General features: G+C 35.9%; 1 protein-coding gene, 1 long non-coding RNA gene, 1 other non-coding gene and 1 pseudogene across 6 annotated transcripts in view; 2 read left to right on the plus strand and 2 right to left on the minus strand.

The window, feature by feature from the left end:
• ECT2 (epithelial cell transforming 2) overlaps positions 1-20,882 on the minus strand; it is an 84,884-nt gene that overhangs the window by 54,288 nt on the left and 9,714 nt on the right. For all 4 annotated transcript variants that reach the window (XM_032258288.1, XM_032258287.1, XM_032258289.1 and 1 more), the window contains 6 exons: positions 20,084-20,214; positions 19,832-19,947; positions 19,670-19,732; positions 17,844-18,066; positions 11,885-12,021; positions 5,513-5,632 (listed from right to left, as the gene is read on the minus strand). In XM_032258288.1, the coding sequence (XP_032114179.1) occupies positions 5,513-5,632; positions 11,885-12,021; positions 17,844-18,066; positions 19,670-19,732; positions 19,832-19,947; positions 20,084-20,214 (790 nt within the window). The remainder of the gene's footprint in view (positions 1-5,512; positions 5,633-11,884; positions 12,022-17,843; positions 18,067-19,669; positions 19,733-19,831; positions 19,948-20,083; positions 20,215-20,882) is intronic.
• Positions 7,905-8,026, plus strand: LOC116536548. Its single transcript, XR_004262699.1, has one exon. It is a non-coding gene; the product is annotated as a small nucleolar RNA SNORA72 (small nucleolar RNA).
• On the plus strand, positions 8,572-20,832 carry LOC116536514. The gene is made up of 3 exons (XR_004262682.1): positions 8,572-8,648; positions 13,124-13,132; positions 20,823-20,832. It is a non-coding gene; the product is annotated as an uncharacterized LOC116536514 (long non-coding RNA).
• On the minus strand, positions 8,785-9,512 carry LOC116536513 (annotated as a pseudogene).

The following is a 20,882-nucleotide window of genomic DNA, read 5'->3' on the forward strand; positions in this document are numbered from 1 at the left end:
CCATTTGACAAGTTATTTAACCTATATATTGCTCAATTTCCTATTCTGAAAAATGAGAAAAGTATTTATTCCTACCTCATAGAGTATTATCTGAGTTAATACTTGTAAAGCACTTAGAGGAATCCCTAACAGTTATGCTCAATAGGGTACTATTTACTATATTTTCCTATCTTCATGTTAAATTTATGTAGGGGAGATATTCAGAAAACTGTGATGCAAAATAGAAAATTTACAATCAGGAGTATCTTTATAAAACAAAAAAGACTTTTGAATGGCTTCATATACATATTCAAACACACATACATATGAATAATTTAAACCTGTGAAATAAATACTTTTATAAGAACACTGCTCTAAGAAAGCAAAATAATCTTTAGCCATTCTGAAATATAGTCTGCTCTGTTTCTGGTTAACTTAATTCCTAATGCTTGTTGACTAAAGACTGCTGTTTTAGGTTGGGCGCAGTGGTTCATGCCTGTAATCCCAGCACTTTGGGAGGCTGAGCGGGTGAATCATGAGGTCAGCAGTTTGAGACCAGTCTGTCCAGCATGGCGAAACCCCATCTCTACTAAAAATAAAAAAAATTAGCGAGGCATGGTGGCGTGTGTCTGTAGTCCCAGCTACTCGGGAGGCTGAGGCAGAATTGCTTGAACCCAGCAGGCAGATGTTGCACTGAGCCGAGATCACGCAATTGCACTCCAGCCTAGGCAACAGAGAGTCCATCTCAAAAAAAATAAAAATAAAGATTGCTGTCTTAATACTATTAGCTCAGGAGCTAAGTAGTAAAGGAACTAAGGCTTAGAGAGATTAATTAACTTTCCTCAAGTCACACAGTTGTGATCCAGTATTCAAACTCAGGATTGTCTGACTCCAGGTTCCATGTTATTCCACAGTTCCTCCCCGTTAGAAAGGGAGATTCATTTTGGCAGGCGAGTCCCCAATAGCTTTATTCATAATGCCACTATTTCTTACATTATTTCTGGGGAAAAATGCCTGACACAATTTAGGACAGAGACTGAGATGCATTTCCTCCTCCTTGTCTATAATACATCAGAAATTCTCATAGGATTCTCTTAACTTTTCCTCCAAAAGAAAGGACAATTCTACAGAATTAATCTTAACGAGGGTTTCCCTTTTGCTGAGCTCACTGTACAGTGAGCAAATATATGGGTTCCTGAAACAAGTACCCAGTTCTTTGAGGCTTACACTAAAATAACAAAGGATACATACAAAAAGAAAAAGAACTATCAATCCCTCTCTTACTCTTTTGTTTCATCATAGATTCCAAAGCCTGGGCAAGAACATTAGAAAAGAGGGGAAGTCATAAACAGATGGGGCTTAAGAAAGCTAAGCTACTTACTTCTTTTCCTCTTTGTTAAGATTTATTCTACACTGTTAAGTAGGTAGTAACAATGCAGAATTAATCTTAACGAGGGTTTCTCTTTTGTTGAGTTCATTGTACAGTAAGCAACATGCATGGGTTCCTGAAACAAGTACACAGTTCTTTGAGGCTCACACTAAAATAACAAAGGATACATACAGAAAGAAAAAGAACTCCTATCAATCCCTCTCTTACTCTTTTGTTTCATCATAGTTGCATAAGAGTAAGAAATTTGTTTATTTTGGGTTTTGAGGCAGGGTCTCACTCTGTTGCTCAGGCTCTCATATCATTGCTCAACCACCCCTGCCTCCTGGGCTCAAGCAATCCTATCACCTCAGCCTCTCAAACAGCTGGAACTACAGGCATGCACCACCACGCCCAGCTAGTTTTTGCATTTTTTGTAGAGAGAGGGTTCGCCTTGTTGCCCAGACTGGTCTCAACCCGTAGGCCCAAGCAATCCATTCATCTCAGACTCCCAAAGTGCTGGGATTACAAGCATGAGCCACTGTGCCCAGCTAAGAGTAGAAATTTGTACATCAAGGATTAACGATGTTTAATCTTGAAAAAGAAGATTCCATACTGAGGAAAAGAGAAATGTAGATAACAACCTCAAAAATTTTCATCTTATTCGAAACATCAACCCATTAGGCCCTGGAAGTAAATTAAGAATGAGGCTACTGAAGTTGTTCACATTATACCTACATAAGGAAATACACTGAGTAAGTACTATTCCTGATGCTGAAATTTAAAGGTAACACAACCATCATTCAGTAAACATTTACTGACAGTAATCTAAATGCCAGTGGGTGTAAACACATTGAGTAAAAAAGTTTTAACACTACATAAAACTTTGAAGATTAGTTTACCCAACTTCATGAGTCGGTTATTATTATCCCCATTTTATAGACAGGAAAACTGAAGCACTTAAAGTTACCTGACTTCAAAGTCAATCAAATCTGCTTTGTTCAGGCCAGGCACAGTGGTGTAATCCAAGCACTTTAAGAGGCCGAGGCAGGTAGATCACCTGAGGTCAGAAGTTTGAGACCTGCCTGGCCAACACGGTGAAACCCATCTCCACTAAAAATACAAAAATTAGCCAGGTGTGGTGGCACACATGCACACCTGTAGTCCCAGTTACTGGGGAGCAGGAGAATCATTTGAACCCGGGAGACAGAGGTTGCAGTGAGCCAAAATTGCACCACTGCACTCCAGCCTGAGCAACAGGGCAAGACTTTGTCTCAAAAAATAAATAAATAAATGTTTATTTCAAGTACATATGATTAACCACTATGTGATATTATAAAACACAGACACCAGTGTTTTCAGGAATGCTATATCGAGCTGATATGAAAAATTGTACATATTTAAGACACATTTACATGGTATATTCATTTACATGCTAAAAGAATGTATCTCAGCATGATTTTAAAGAAGCAAAATAGCATTAGCGGTTAGGAGAACAGACTTTGAAGTTATACAAACAAAGGTCTTGGATCCAGGATTTATTAGATGACTGACTCTGGAAAATTATCCTCTGTGTGTAGTGGTTTCACATCTATAAAGTGTGTACAATAATACCAACTTCTTGCTCAATAGTTGTGTTAATGCTCAGTAGATGGTTGGCTTCATTTAAAATAAGAAATAAAAATTGCTATATATTAAAGGACAAAGAAAATAAACCAAAATTTTAGACATATTTGGATGATGGGATTGTGGGTATTTCTCTCCCTTTTTCCTTTTTTTTTGATTTTTACAAATGTTTGACAGCACATACTGGTTTCATGGTAGAAAAGAACATAAGCTTTAAAATTTCTAAATATTTGACAAACCTGGAATCAGCTCAAAAAAATTAGTTGCAGTGAGCTGAGATCAGGCTGCTGTACTCTAGCCTAGGTGACAGAGCAAGACCCTGTCTCAAAAAAAAAAAAAAAAAAAAAAACCCACAAAACAAAAACCATAAACGAATAGTTTAAGTACTAGTAATTCTACCTTACAAAAGAAGCTTAAAAAATTAAGTTACACATGAGAAAACTAAAGGGTGACGAATTTTCAAAGCTTCACTGAATCAAAGAACAAGATTTTCTAAATTAAGATTATGACTGTAAATATAAAATAACATTTTGTCATAGAAAGATGTCCAGACTAGCTAAATAACTGACACGAATTCAAATTGATCCACAGAGCAGCAAAACACCAAGATAAAAACCTACTTGACAGGCTGGGCGCAGTGGCTCATGCCTATATTTCCAGTACTTTGGGGAGGGCAAGGCGAGAGGATCACTTGAGGTCAGGAGTTCAACACCAGCCTGGTCAGCACGGTGGCACCCCAGATACACTAAATATACAAAAATTGGCCAGACATGGTGGTGTATGCCTGTAGTCCCTGCTACTCAGGAGGCTGAGGAAGGAGAATGACTTGAACCTGGGAGGCAGAGGTTGCAGTGAGCCGAGATCACGCCATTGTACTCCAGCCTGGGCGACAGTATGAGACTCTCTCTCAAAAAAAACAAAAAACACCACAAAACCTACTTGACCTTCCACTCTGCTTTTGTGCCACTCAGTAATTCTTACGAAACAAAAAATATTCTAAAAGTGCTTTCCTCTTCAAAAATTCAGAATCCTAACTGGAATAAGATTAACTAGCCTGAAACTCTGTAGCTTTATAAGCTTTTTAAACAAAGTTTCCTTTGGCATTCTCTTTAGATCTAGAAATTAACTGAAACATGATCAGCAATACTGATAAAACACAAAATACAAGCAATTAGCAAGTATCATTTTTACTAACTTACAGATCAGCTAATTTTTGTTTATAATGTGTACTAAAATCAAAAGCAGTCTTATATAATGGAAAACATTCTGTAATTCAGATCGGTTCTTTTATTGGAATGTGGCATAAACATTAATGTGAGTTATTTTGAAAAGAAAATTGATCAACTTTGCTCAAGTACTACCTAGGAAAAATAAGAGGAAACAAAGCTAAACTACTTAAAAAGTAGTTTAAGAGTTCAGCTAAACCCGTCCAAAAATTATTTTACTGTAAGAGACTGATACCTGAAAATCCCAGGCCCTTCGCCAAAGGAAAATCATTAATAAGAGGACAGCATTGTCTTACATACTTTTGGCATTTACCTACCTATAAATGGAGAAGGGACTTAAATGAACTCTAAGTCCATCGGAAGTTTAGAGTCTTTAAAACAAGCCAAAGCAAAACAAAATATACACCCCAAGAGCAAAAACAATAGGAACATAAGAAAAATAGTACTAAGAGTCACATGTCTCTATAGAATAGATTTCATAAAGCCTCGATTCCTTGTTTGTAGGATTAACTGAAAATAAAAAACAGCAAACAAAGGCTGGGTGCAGTAGCTTGTGCCTATAATCCTAGCACTTTGGGAAGCTAAGGCAGGGGAATCAGTTGAGTCCAGGAGTTTGGGACCAGCCTGGGTAACACAGCAAGACCCTGCCCTGTCTCTACAAAAAAAGACATTTTTAAAAAAATTAGCCAGGCATGGCAGCATGCAACTGTAATCCCAGTTACTTAGAGGGAGGCTGAGGTGAGAGAATCACTTGAGCCCAGGAGGTCAAGGTTGCAGTAAACCATGATACTGTCACTGCAGTCCACCTGAGTGACAGAGTATTCTCCATCTCAAAAAAAAGGCAGGGCATGGTGGCTTACACCATGATCCCAGCACTTTGGAAAGCCAAGGCGGGTGGATCACTTGAGGTGAGGAGTTTGAAACCAGCCTGACATGGCAAAACCCATCTCTACAAAAAAAATACAAAAATTAGCTGGGATGGTGGCACATGCCTATGGTCCCAGCTACACAGGATGTTCAGGTAGTGGGAGAATCGCTTGAGCCCAGGTGGCAGAGGTTACAGTGAGCCAAGATCCCATCAATGAACTAAAACCTAGGCGACAGAGAAATACTGTCTTAAAAAACAAAACAACAGAAAACAGCAAACATTATGGGGCGCTGGAACAAAGCAACAAATGATTCAAAGGAACTAATGAGGGAATAAGAAGTTTTAGGTAAAAAACTTATTTGGCTGACCAGAAGTACCTCAAAGATCATAATAAATATGTACAATCTAAAAAAAATTACTATCAATCAAACATATATGAAAATTTACCTTTATCTTAGTATGTACATCAAAGATATCTGGGATGCTACCAAAAATAGTCTTAATCTCCTCTGGTGCAAGGATAGGTCCACCACGTTGTCCTTCCTCTTCCAGTGGTACCTGAAATAACTAAATGAGAAAAAAGACTAGTTTGAGTAGATTGTGGGAAAAAGCAAAGAACTAAAATATAGACAGTGATAAAGGAGAGAAGAAATGTTAATAGAGAAGGAGACACTAATAAAAAATACCCTAAATTGAAGACATTTCCCCCATATTTTTTACTTTATCCTATTTGTGTATTCTATTTATTTGTATACCTGTGTATATGTGTATACCTGTGTATATGTACATACATATGCTCCTCACAAAATGTTGTTTGAAGCAAATAAAAGTTCATCACACAGTTCTGCAAATCAATCATTAAGATTGTTAGTATGATACAAGAGTAATTTCTACTTTTGCATTCAAGTTATCAAGGAAGAAAGCAACAAAGCAATCTGTTATCTCTAGACATATACTTAACATATGTGCTAAGTGTTTTAGAAATGTTAGTATAGAAATTTGGCTTGAGGGAAGACTGGATTTGAAGCTAGAAGATCTGTTTGTATCCATGTTGCTGCTTGCATCAATCTTAAAAAATAAAAGAAAAAAACTAAGAATTAATAAATGAGTTTGGCAAGGCCACAAGATACAAGGTCAGTGCATGCATATGTGTGCAGACACAAATCAGTTTTACTTCTATATACCAGTAACTTAAAATAGAAAATAAAATTTTAAAAGTAGTATCACAATAAAAAATTAAAATATTTAAGTATAAATATAACAAAATATGTTCATGATGCTGAAAACTACAGTATACTGATGAAAGAAATCAAAGACAACCTAGATAAATGTAGACATACGGTCATGGATTGAAAGAATCAGCACAGTAAGAATGTCAATTCTCCCTCCCTCAAATTGATTTACAAATTTAATGCCAATCAAAGTTCCAGGACTTTTTGTAGATATAGAAAACCTGATACTAAAAATTTATATGGAAAGGCAAAGAAGCTTCTTGCTATAAAGCTGCAGTGTTCAAGACTGTATGGTATTCGTGAAAGGAGAAACATACATAGATGAATAAGACAGAGAGTTCAGAAACAAACTCATGCAAATATGGTCAAGTAATTTTAGGCAAAAGTACAAAAGCAATTCAATGCAAGAAGGTTAGTCTTTCAACAAATGGTATTACAATACCATTTGCCATAAGCAAAAAATGAATTTCAGCCTAAATATAACACTTTATACAAAAATTAACTCAAAATGGGTCATGGACAAACAAAAAACCTAAAACTATAAAACTTAGATGAAAACAAAGGAGAAAATCTTCATGACTTAAACTGGGGTAAAGAGTTCCCATACCTGATATCACAAACATAATCTAAGAATGAAAAAACTGTTAGACCTCAATAAAAATTTAAAACTTTCCTTCAGCAAAAGACACTTGAGAGAATTTTTAAAAATATGCTATGGACTATGAAAAAGTCTTTGCAAATCATGTTTGACAAAGGACTAGTATTCACAATATAAAAAGAATTCTCCCAGCCTGGCCAACATGGTGAAACCCCATCTTTACCAAAAATATACAAAAATGATCTGAGTGTGGTGGTATATGCCTGTAGTCCCAAGTGCTCAGGAGGCTGAGGTGGGAGAATCACTTGAACCCTGGAGGCAGAGGCTGCAGTGAGCCAAACCAAGAGGGCACCACTGCACTTCAGCCTAAGCGACAGAGTGAGACCCTACCTCAAAAATTTTTAAAAAAAGAACTCTCAAAACTCAGAAGGAACAACCCAATCTTAAAATGGGCAAAAACCATGAACAGTTATTTTAACAAAAAAGATATACAGATGTCAAATTAAGACAATATATTCAACACCGTTAGTCACTATGAAAATGAAAGCTGAAACCACAATGACAGATTCTATCTTTCCAATATTTCCCAAATCTATCCTCTTGTCTTCACTGATACTATTCTAAAAAAGTTCAGATCTTCAAAATCTCTCACGACTGCTGAAATAGGCTCCACATTAGTCTCATTGCTTTTCCAATTTCCCCTCTTCTATTACTCCTCCAAAGTAAACCAAGTTATCTTTCTGAAATGCAAGTCAGATATCACTGATCTCCTTTCCCATTAAAAAAAAAAAAAAAATTATTCTATAGCTTACAGATAGATAATATAGCACACCATTCAAAGGCTTTCTCTAGATTGGTATAGGCATCTCAACTCTCACTGTAACCATATGACTACTCCACCCTTAATATTGATAATACATTGAATGATTGCTTGTATTGTTTACTCAGAGACTTCTCACCTATATCCTCTACTTGTACCAATCATATTCATACTTTAAAGTTCACTTCATTGTGAATATTCTCACTGTTTTGATTTTAAGGACAGGCTAAACTTTCACTATATTAAGACCATGCATGTGTCTCAGACCTACCTCTTTTCCTAGGTCTGTTTTTTTTCCTCCTGTGGTTTTCTTTTTAATGATCTTAAGTCTTATGATCACACATAATTTTTAAATTTGTGTATATCTCCTCTACTTTAATCCTTTTAAGTTGGCAAAGCACCATTCCCAATCACAAATACATAGCAGTTCTACAGTTTTGTTTCTGAATGGCTGTTTAAAGACAATCCTAAATTATAATTTAGTTTGACTTAGACTGTAAAGAATTCAAGAGTGAAGTTTAGTTGGTTACTACTTTAAAAGCATATGACCTTATAGATCATCTATAAAATGTATGACATGTTAAGTAATTTCTGATATTATACATAAACCACACTAAAATGCCTTTCAATAGGTAAAAGGAGCCATTTTAAATACAGGGAATTCTAATTAGATTGGCATAGTTAAGGCCAAAATATAAAGTAGCCATTGCTACCCATTTATCTTCAACCCTTGCCTTTAAGAAGCAAATGAACACAAAACACAGGTGAATCTTGCTTGGTTCTGAGACAGTGAAGGAATTTCCCCCATATTTAAATATATTCACATAACCAGTTATATAAATCTAAAAACAATCTCAAGTTTTAAGATGGCACTCACCCTCTTTGTGAAAAGTTTAACATTACTAACAAAGTCTAATCATATCTTTAGAAGGAGTAAACAGTGACAGCATTTACTAAATTGGAATTACTATTAAAATTTAAAAACTGAACATATTAATTTAACCACAAGTCAGTCTTAGTTTTAAATCATGACTTCCCAACAAAACATTCTGTCAGTCATTCATGATGGAAATTCTGGTGTATGAGATCTATTAAAGTATGGTACACATAAAAAAGTCATGAGACATTTGTTTTGTAATAAATAAGGCAGTGGCCAATTATTACTCATTAGTAGCTTTTTTAAGATAAGCTATCAAGTCTGCCTTTTCTCCCTTCTTCTTAATGTCGGCAAAGATCATTTTTGTTCCAGGGATGTGTATCTTGGGATTCTCCAAATACTCCATCAGTGTATCCTCTCCCCAAGTGATGCCTTTGTTCTTACTGGAGTCAGTGTAAGAGAATCCAGTGGCCTGATCTGTCTTCTGCCCAAAGATACCATGGAGATTAGGCCCAGTCTTGTGCTTGCCTCCGTTTTCCACAGTGTGGCACTGGGAACACTTCTGAACAAAAATCTTCTTGCCTTTCTCAACCATCATCCATATTTAATGCTCTTTCTCCTTGCAGGCGCAACAAAGGTTACCACTCCAAAGCCGGATGTCCCACTCTCTCCCTAGGTCTGTTTTTATAAATGATGGTGATAAACTAGCTCTAACTTATATGATCATTTTGTATGACCATGTAAGAGCTGTGATTCTAGGTTCTCTTTGGTCAACCTTAAGGAAAATGACAGTATAGCTACTCTAATAACTACCGCAAATAATCAGTGCTAATTTGCAAACTTCTGTCTAAAGAACGCATTAACAAAGAAGGGAAATTTCATGACTACCAGCTGCTATTAGATAAGCTGCAAAATTGCTGTATTTTTATTTTCTAGAAAAGTTCACTTCAATTGTTACTTTTTTTTTCCTGAGATGGAGTCTCACTCTGTCACCCACGCTGGAGTACAGTGGTGCAATCTTGGCTCACTGCAACCTTTGCCTCCTGTGTTCAAGTGATTCTCCTAGCTCAGCCTCCTGAGTAACTGGGATTACAGGTGTGCAGCATCATGCCCAGCTACTTTTGGTATTTTTAGTAGAGATGGGGTTTCACCATGTTGGTGAGGCTGGTCTCGAACTCCTGACCTCGTGATCTGCCCACATCAGCCTCCCAAAGTGCTGGGATTACAGGCATTAGCCACTGCGCCCGGCCTAAACTTCTTTTAAAAAAAAAAAAAATCGGTTTAACACTTAGCACAGTACTTTACATTAATTAGGCATCCAAGTAGTATGTGGAATAAATAAAGCCGCCTCTGGATATTCATTTAATTTGAGGATATGTTACAATTAAGTTATTCTAAATCCTACTCCCCCTCCAAAAAGAAAAATACCAGTCCTAAAACAAAGTTCTTAAAGGAGAATATTATCATGGGCTGGGTACACTGGCTTACACCTGTAATCACAACACTTTGGGAGGCTGAGGCAGGAGGATCCCTTGAGCACAGGAGTTTGAGACCAGCCTGGGCAACACAGCAAGACCCCCATCTCTAAAAAAAAAAAATAACAAAAATAACATTTAAAGAGAGAATATCATCATGAATTTAGGCCACAATCTTTTAAATAAAACCTTCAAGAATTTATACTAAGCAAAGTGGTATGAAACTTCCTCCAGTCTAATAATTCCATGAGCTTTTTAAAAGAAGTTTTAGTAAATTTAATTGATATGCAAATTAGAATTCTGAAATTTCAGTGTATTTTACCATGGCCTGAAAGGGTTTACATTTCTAAGTAATAAATGCTACTAAAGTACGTGAATAGTAGTATATATACCAAAGGGATTTTCGCTATTCATCCACATTTTGAATCACTATAAAAACTTAAACAAGAAACTCATCTAGAATGATTTCCTTTTAGAAGGAAGAACAAAGGTGACTTAAATCTGATACAGCAAAGAACCTCATAAAACCTTGACTACTGCTAAACAAATAATTAACTGTGAAAAATAACCTCTCTATGACCACCAAGTAAGAAGTCTTTCCATTTCTTAACCATCCATTTTATCAATGATACAAGCAACTTAAGAATATTAAATTGGACTTTAATGAGTTATTTTTTGAATTCAAATAAAGGTCGATTAAAAATTATACCCAAATCAGAAACTCTCTATTGTTTTCTATTGAAAGATAAGCTTAGTGTTATCAACTTCATTTTCTTTTTTTTTTTTTTTTTTTTTTTTGAGAAGGGGTTTCGCTCTTGTTACCCAGGCTGGAGTGCAATGGCGCGATCTCGGCTCACCGCAACCTCCGCTTCCTGGGTTCAGGCAATTCTCCTGCCTCAGCCTCCTGAGTAGCTGGGATTACAGGCATGCACCACCATGCCCAGCTATTTTTTGTATTTTTAGTAGAGACGGGGTTTCACCATGTTGACCAGGATGGTCTCGATCTCTTGACCTCATGATCCACCTGCCTCCGCCTCCCAAAGTGCTGGGATTACAGGCTTGAGCCACCGTGCCTGGCCAACTTCATTTTCTTAACAGTATGTTAATCTATCTCTTTTATTACCTAAAACAGATTTTTTCCTGCTTTCTATAGATACCAAAATAATGGCCTATTCTTGTCTTTCAGAACCTTAAATTTCAGTTTATTCCTTAATATCTTCTATAATCTCATCCTACAAGGATTCATTAGAACTGTTGTTTTTCTTCAGAAATAACTTTATAGTATATTTTAATACTGGTAAGCAATGAGTTAACATCTATTTATGACTAACCACTACATAGTTCATGTGTCACATGAAATGATTACTGAACAAAATTACTTATATCAACAGTGTTATGCTTCATTGCTGTTGTATAGGTAATGTTTTTGACATATATACAGTACTAAATAAAGCAATGACTCTTAGAACATATACTTTCAGAAAAAGTTATCTATCACTTTCAAATATAAATGCAGTACATTGACAAAGAACCTGCAAAATTCTGAATTAAACTTGATACCCTCTGAGACCATCTACAGAGTTCTGTTCTCCTTAAAGTAATTATTAAAGATGGTGCTATTTCTGGATAAATAAAAGGTAATACTACAGTTATGACATTTCCCTAACAGCAGTTTTTGTCACCCATTTCCATTTTTAATATCAATGTTCAAATTATATGCTTATATAATTGTCTTGTAGGAAATAGTATCACCTAGATTTTTTTTTTACTTAGGCACACTGGAAGAGAAATTATTTTACAATCAAACTCATACTTACCTGAATAATTGTTGCCAATATATTAACATAATTACTTTCAGTTTGATAAAGCTCTTTTGCAACTTGCCACCTTGCTGACTGCTTTGAAGGAACCGGAGTGGAGTTTTTAGAAGACTTAGTACAAGACTTTGGGGTTTCTGAAATGTTAAAAGGTGGAAAGATTTAATGGAGGCCAAATATAAATACCAAACATTATGTAGACTTAACAAGATAAAAGGAGAGAAAACCTACTCTTATAAATCTATCACCATACAGATTTCCACTCAAAATTTTTTTTCTCATAGGCTTAGGCCAGAAAAAATTACTGGTCAAAAATATCACTGATTCCAGTTGGTAGGCATTCTACTAAATGTCATGTACTCTTCAAAAATGTCAAGGTTATTAAAACGTCAAGGTTACTAAAAACAAAGAAAGACTAAGGAACTGTTCCAAGTTAGTGAAGACTAGAGAAAGACAACCTAACAAATGTTTATCAAATGTGTATTGGATCCTAGATCAAAAAGAAAAAAACTTTTTATTTTGCTAAAAAGGACTTTAGGACTTTAATAGGATAACTGGTGAAATCTGAAGTCTACAAAATAATTCATAGCATTAATGTTAATTTTCTTAATAATGTAATGTGTAGTTATTTTAAAAATGTGCCTCTATTATAGGAAACAGTTAAGTAATTAGAGCTAAAGGTACATCATGTCTGCAACTTCCTCTCAAATTGTATAGATATTCAAAATTCATGTGCATATGTGTATGTATGTGTCTTTAGAAAAAGAGATTTTGACTGAATGAATGCTAAAGCAAACATGGCAGAATATGTCCATTTAGGAAATCTGGGTAAAAGTTATAGGAGTCTTGGTACAGCTAAAATAATAGAAGAGGAGGTGTAAAAATACTTACATAAAAAAAGGAAAAGGTTGTTATAATTACACAATTACAATAATGAAAACTTGTCATATACATATATCAAAGAGAAACCCCCCTCAAATAAACCAATATTGACTGAAAATTCTTTGTTAGTTCAAACTATCTTAATGTAATATAAAACAACCAGTCCAGAGTGGAAGGAGGGTGCAATAGTATATTTTATATATATTTCATGAAAGAAAAAAAATTTTAGATAGGCGCAGTTACTCACGCCTGTAATCTCACCACTTTGGGAGGTCGAGGTGGCAGATCACTCTGGAGTTCAAGGCCAGCTTGGCCAACATGGTGAAACCTCATTGCTACTAAAAATACAAAAATTAGGTGGGCGTGGTGGCACATGCCTGTAATCCCAGCTACTGGGGAGGCTGAGGCAAGAGAATCACTTGAACGCAGGAGGCAGACGTTGCAGTGAGCCAAGATTGTGCCACTGCACTCTAGCCTGGTGACAGAGCAAGACTCCATCTCAAAAAATACATATTTTTTCAAAGGTTGAAAAGTGAAATACACGTGTTTCAATGCATAGTAGCTTAAAATACATTTTCTTGCTGTTAATACGGTTAGAATACTTTAACATTATGTATAGAATCACCTAATGGCTAGTTTTTCAATAGGAAAAGAAATGTATGACATAAAATAGAAATGGATGATATAAGAACCATAATATATATTTCCAGCACATCAATTTTACTCAATGATAAATAATTTTAAATGCTTTTATATGAAAACAAACATGTACTATGGAGTTCTGAGTCCTTTTTTTTTTTTTTGAGACAGAGTCTCACTCTGTCGCCCAGGCTGGAGTGCAGTGGCATGATCTTGGCTCACTGCAACCTCCATCTCCTGGGGTTCAAGCAATTCTCCTGCCTCAGCCTCCTGAGTGGCTGGGGTTGTAGGTGTACGCCACCACGCCCAGCTAATTTTTGTATTTTTAGTAGAGACAGGGTTTCACCATGTTGGTCAGGCTGGTCCCGAATTCCTGACCTTATGATCTGCCCACATCAGCCTCCCAAAGTGCTGGGATTACAAGCGTGAGCCACCATGTGCAGTCCTTGAGGGCTTTTTAAAGAAAACAGAATTCAAAACAATTTCTCACTTGCCAAACATTATTTTAGCCTACACTTACCAGACCCAGAAGCCTCTGCCATTAAAGGATATACTTCAGTGGGAAAAAATTGAGACACACTGATCTAATTTAATTATTTTGTGTCTAGGCAATGACCTACAAACTTGGGAATCTATTTTATAGAGCACCTAATATATGAGTATAGTTGTCATATCTGTTTACTTCAGTGGTTCATTTTCTTCTTGTCTCCTAAAATGCATATTCAAGTTTGAGTCCTTTATGATCTCCTCTTACCATCCCATGTCCTTGTCCATTCTGATTATGGACCCAATATATTCTCAGATCTAATCATGATCTCCCTGTCAAGCTGGTTCAACTTTTCCAAATGCCTACTGGATAGTTCTGCCTAATGCAACCTGGATTTCTCTAAAACTACACTACCTTCCTCCAAAATATACACTTCCTATCTACGCCAAGGCAACATTTCTTTCATTTAATTTAGTAATTTGCCTTCACCTCTTTTTATTTCCTTCCTATTACTTCATTCTACCAATATTTCTCTAGTGCTTACTTTTCTTTCCAACCACCACATACTCTGGTTCAGCAGCTTATTGTTTCATGGCTCAAGCCACTGCAATAGATAACATCATGATCTGACTGTCTCCAAACTGCGTTCCTTCTAATCATTCTTCAGAACTCTCTAGGAATTATCTATTCAATTTCTCTGCTGCTCAAGGAGTTTGTAAAATTCCTTGTTGATGACAATATATAGTTCAGATATTAGTTTGATTTGAAAGTTATCTAATATTAGGCCTCAATTAATGTTTTTAACTATTACTCCTCCCATTCCAAGCAAACTGACCTATCCATTCCTTCCTAAAAACTCAATTTGTATGCTATTATCTGTACGTTTGCTCCTCTTTATATTCTCAAATTCATCTCAATTTTCTGGGCCAACCTTAAATTCACTTTTAATTCTTTCGTTAAGTATTTAGTGAATAACTACTTTGTACTAGGGTCTGTCCAAGAATGAAACAGAATAAGAAAAACAAGGTTCATTTTCTCTTAATGATTACTTATTTGAAGAAACTCAAATAATAAAGAAATAAAAACTATAATTTCTATCAGTAATAACTACTACTGAAAACAACAACCAGGTCACAGGGTTGGCAGAAAGTAATAGAGGGATTTAACTTTACAGACAATCCACCACTCAGATTTCCTTGAGGCAAAGAGATCAAGTAAAGTTCTAAGGCATGGATATAGTAAAAACATTTGAAGAAATAAAAGGTGGTATAACTGAAGCTGAGAGAGTGCAGGCATTATTAGAGAACATAATACCACATAAGATTAGGTAGATGAGGGCAAGATTACACAGGGACTTAAAAGCCATGGTAATATGCTGCCCATGGATGTCGTTGAAGAAGCATCATTAAAGTCTCTCTTCTCCTTGAGGTCATGTCTAAGTCAGAGTCCCCTAAAGAGTCCGACCAGCTGAGAAAGCTCTTCATTGGAGGGCTGAGCTTTGAAACAACCGATCAGAGCCCGAGGAGCCATTCTGAGCAATAGGGAACGCTCAGGAACTGTGTGGTAATGAGATCCAAACACCAAGTGCTCCAGAGTCCTTGGGTTTGTCAAAAATGCCACTGTGGAGAAGGTGGAGGCAGCCATGAGTACAAGGCCACACAAGGTGGATGGAAGAGTTGTGGAACCAAAGAAAGCTGTCGCAAGAGAAGATTCTCAAAGACCAGGTACCCACTTAAGTGAAAAAAATATTTTTGGTAGCATTATAGAAGACACTGAAGAACATCACCTAAGAGGTTATTTTGAACAGTATGGAAAAATTAAAGTGACTGAAATCATGACTGACCAAGGCAGTGGCAAGAAAAGGGGATTTGCCTTTGTAACCGTTGACAACCACTGACTCTGTGGGTAAGATTGTCATTCAGAAATATCATACTGTGAATGGCCACAACTGTGAAGTTAGGAAAGCCCTGTCAAAGCAAGATATGGCTAGTGCTTCATCCAATCAAAAAGATCAAAGTGGTTCTGGAAGCTTTGGTGATCATGAAGGTAGTTTCAGTGGAAATGACAATTTTAATCATGGAGGAAACTTCAGTGGTTATGGTGGCTTTGGTGGCAGAGCTGTGGTGGTGGTGGATATGGTGGCAATGGGGATAGCTATAATGGATTTGGTAATGATGAAAGCAGTTTTGGAGGTGGTGGAAACTACAATGATTTCGGCAATTACAGCAATCAGTCTTCAAATTTTGGACCCATGAAGGAAGGAAACTTTGGAGGCAGAAGCTTTGGCCCCTATGGTGGTGGTGGCCAATACTTTGCCAAACCACTAAACCAAGGTGGCTGTGGCAATTCCAATAGCAGCAGTAGCTATGGCAGTGGCAGAAGTTTTTAATTTGGAAACAAAGCTGAGCAGGAGAGGAGAGCCAGAGAAGTGACAGGAAAGCTACAGGTTACAACAGATTTATGAACTCAAGCACAGCGATGGCAGGGCCTACCTGCTACAAAGACATGTTTTAGACAAATACTCATGTGTATGAGCAAAAAACTTGAGGACCGTATTTCTGACTAATTGTATAACAAGTTATTTTAGTTTCTGTTCTGTGGAAAGTGCAAAGCATCCCAAAAAAGGATTTTAATGTAGATTTTTTTTTTCTTGCACCTATGCTGTTGATGGCTAAATGTAATAGTCTGATCGTGATGCTGAATAAACGTCTTTAAAAAAAAAAAAGCTAAAGTAATATAAAGCCATCAGGTGATATTAAAGCAGAGGAGTGCCATCATCTAATTTATATATTTTTAAAGACTTCTCTAAGTGTTACATATAGAAAGGCACAAATTAAAAGGAAGAGAATCAAGACTTCTCATTTAGTTAAGTTTAAGATGTCTATTAGACATGGACAAGGAAGTACAAAGTAGGTAGCTTGACAGGGAAGGGGAAAAATTTGGGAGTCATCAGCATACAAATGTTTTTCAAAACCATGGAACTTACTAAGACAATTTAGGAAGAGTACCATAGAGGAGAAACAACGACTCAGGAGGAACATGCAACATTTAGAATTGAAAAAAGGCCAAGGAGAATGAGAAATGTCCATAAAGGAGTAGCTACTGATGTGCTGAATGCTACTATTGCATAAAAACTGTCTCCTGAGGACTACAGATCAGTTGGAATGGGTTGAAAGAACAATGAGAATCAAGGAAATGAGACAATAGATCAAGGTAATTCTTTTTAAGTATACTGATGTGAACAGGAATAGAAAAATGGGACAAAAGTGGAAAGTGTCATGAGTATAATGGATTTGGTAATGATGAAAGCAATTCTGGAGGTGGTGGAAGCTACAATGATTTTGACAATTACAACAATTAGTCTTCAAATTTTGGACCCATGAAGGAAGGAAACTTTGGAGGCAGAAGCTCCAGAGGAGATTTTGATTTTTTTGTTTCTTAAATCTAGAAAATATACTTGTTTACAGACTAAAAATCAAAGAGAGGGAAATACTGATAAGCAAGGAAGAATTACAGGAGCCTTTCTGTATCAGTTCAGCACAAAGTGAACTCACCCCCCTCTGACTTCATTCTACCTATTTTCTCCATAATTTATGTGACATCCCCTGTGGTTTTGTTTGCTTTCTGAACGGCACTATCACTCTCTAGTTATATGACTCTGGACAAATTACTTAACTTCTCTGTATCTCATTTAGTCATCTGTACAACAGGTATAATAAAATCTATTATAAACACACAAACTATATAAAGCATTTCGCATGTACTAAGCAGTCATCAAATTGCAACATTATTAAGCTTAACTATTCATGTGTCTTTTTCTCTTCAGCTAGAACGAAGGTAATTAAAGGCAAAGACTTTCATATTCACTACATCAGGAATTTATCCATATTCTAACAATTATTCCATTTCACTAAATTTTAAAGGCATTTTTTTTTTAACAATGTGAATTACCTCCGTAGTTAATGCTAGACTCTGGTGTGTTGGAGATATCTAGTAGTGACCCTATAGAAAGGGAATGCTCAGCTGATGCGCGCTTACGAGGAGGAAATGGTGACAGATCTGTCTCTCTTGAAAGCTGAGCAAGTGTTTCTTTTAAACGACGTCTTTTGCGATTGCTGTTAGGGGTATTTAGAGAAAGCATTGACACTGATTTCTTGAGCTCAGGAGTATTTGCCTGTAATCAAAAGCACAAAAGCTCAATTTACCTCCATGGTTCTTTACTGAGACAGGAACAAGAGGAAAATATATTTACAAGTCTGAAAAAATCTGGATTTTGCACAATAATTTTATAACCTATACTCTACCAGGCAATTCAGAAGTTTCATAAAACATAATAGTCAAGAGACAACCGTAATTGTCTAACTCCCAGTACCTCATATTTCTTCATAGCACTTTCACCATTACATTTTCATCTGTAAACTTGTTTACTGTCTGTCTGCTCCTTTATTAGGCCATAAACTCCACAAAGGCAGGGACCATTCATAGTCTGTTCACTGTATCCCTAGTACAGTGCCTGGACACAATGCTTTCTGATATGTGCTGAGTAACACTCGATTTTAAGAGTTCTCTCCCTAAATCTGAAACATACTTTTTAAATGTTGTTATAACTTTAATTGTGAAGAGTCTGAAGAGTGCACAATACCGTACTATACAGATTTTACAGAAACACCTCATCTTCAATATTCCACTTAAAGTAATTAAATCCTAAACTGAAGTAAATCTTCCCTTAAAGCCTACTTCCATAACTCTGTCATTCTGGTGAGTGATACCACTCTTCACCAAGACCCATTATAAAGACTAGATTTCCTTGACGATATTCTACTATTAAAGTCATCTTTTTAATGACATCTCTCCCTTATTCTTCTTCAGTGGCTCCCAATACTTATAGGATAATATCCAAACTCATTAGCATATTAAAAATTTCTTGATTGGCCAGGTGCAGTGGCTCACGCCTGTAATCCCAGCACTTTGGGAAGCCAAGGAAGGCAGTTAGGTATTCGAGACCAGCCTGGCCAATATGGTGAAATCCCATCTCTACTAAAATTACAAAAATTAGTCGGGCATGGTGGCGCACACTTGTAGTCCCAGCTACTCAGGAGGCTGAGGCAGAAGAATCACTTGAACCTGGGAAGCAGAGGTTGCAGTGAGCGAGATCGCACCACCGCACTCCAGCCTGGACAACAGAGTAAGACTCCATCTCAAAACAAATGAAAATTCTTGATTTTATCTATCCATTAAGTTTCATCTGTTGTCCTTCCTTCCCACACTCTATTTTAAAGCCATACTAAGCTACTTGTTATTTTAACGTATTCTCAAAGCTTTCATACCCTCTCCCAATTGAGGTTGTAACAAATGTCATACCTAGTTTGCCTAGTAAGTTGGGTCAACATTTTTTGCCCTGGTTAATCCCATCTGTGTCTTTCAGAAAGAGTGAGGCTACCTAAAATACATTACTCAATTGCAGCACACATCATTCTGCATCACAACTATGTACAACTCTATCTTTCCATTAAGAGCCTAAGTTTCTGAAGATAGAGATACTCTTGTTCATAATGTTATGATCAAGAATTAGCACAGAAAATATATTAGGTTAAAATAATACACATTACATTGAATAGTTCCACTTAAATCTAACACAGACTAAGATAACTTGATATCCCAATTGTTTGAATTATTCTGAAATTCCTAAACATGCTCTCTAAATCTTCTGGACATTAAAGTGTTATTTTCAAACAATCAAGCTTAGAGAACAAATAACTAAGGGGTTAAAAGCATACCTTTTCATATAAATACATAGTTTCTCCAGCCCGGGCATCCATTTGAATGCTTCCCCAGAACCACTAGGTGAAAGAAAAAACATTTTAATAAACAGTTTAAATTTTATCAGAAAAGTTATTAATAGTGTTTTTAAAAACCAACCTCATTCTAGAATTACTTGCCTCTTGCTTCACAACATAAAGTTTCTTTGAAGGTTCAAAGGGAAGATCTTTTACTATATTCTCTTCAACTACAAGGTGAGTGCATCTTTCATCTCCAAGTGGTAAATATTTACCTCCTAAAGAGAAATGCACATAAGCATAAATAAGCCAATTTCCAAACTCAAATTTTTAAAGAGGTGTATTGACCAGGAAGCGATTAAGCAGGCTTAGGCACTAAAATACATATAACTTTCACATTATACTAAATTTTACCTTGCATTTCAGTCATTTCCTCCATATTGGTTTTCTCTTCATCTGAAAATCCCAGAAAACTTAAAACACAATCTTGAAATGGAGGAACTTTAAATTCATTTCTAAAGTCATCAACTGCTGCACAGAAATTCCTGAAAACAAAATAAACTCTTCTAAAACCAGTTTAACTTAAATTCAAGTGTTAAGTATATCAATAAATCTATAGTAATTTTCAAGGTCTTAGCATAACCTATTGAAACTATTTTACTTTGGTCCTGAACTGTTCACAAAAACTTCAGTTTAAAAAACTGATGTGTCCTCAGTCATCCCAAAAGTACTTTCTGACCAAATGTGATTACAGATAAGGTTACAAAAGATTCAAATATTTTCTGTTATATGAAATTTTATATGTACTGTGTTCTAAGGGTTTCATGAAATCTAAGTAATGATAACTTTCATGAAATCTTAATCAATGATGAAGTGCCACGGCAAGAAATCATGAGCTCGGAAAGCTAAGCAAAACAAGGAAATAAATTACAAGCACCAAATAAAATGTAACCAGACAACATAAAATTTTAAAAATATGTAACAAAATCCAAATACAAAGACTTAGCTATTATCTAATGATTTCAGAATGTTTATAATAGTCAAAATTACTTCACAAGGTAAAATCCAAAGATATCACAGGTGTCTTTCAATTTTCAATTTTTTATAATTTTTTATTTTGCTCTTCCTAGATTTTATTTCCAAAGCTACTCAGACTGAATTTATTTTTTCTATCTATGAAGTTACCTTCTTCAGCACATGGATTTATCTTTAA

The sequence above is a fragment of the Sapajus apella genome, unplaced genomic scaffold, assembly GCF_009761245.1.
Source record: "Sapajus apella isolate SASKATOON/1434 unplaced genomic scaffold, GSC_monkey_1.0 scaffold101, whole genome shotgun sequence".
Lineage (NCBI taxonomy): Eukaryota > Metazoa > Chordata > Mammalia > Primates > Cebidae > Sapajus > Sapajus apella.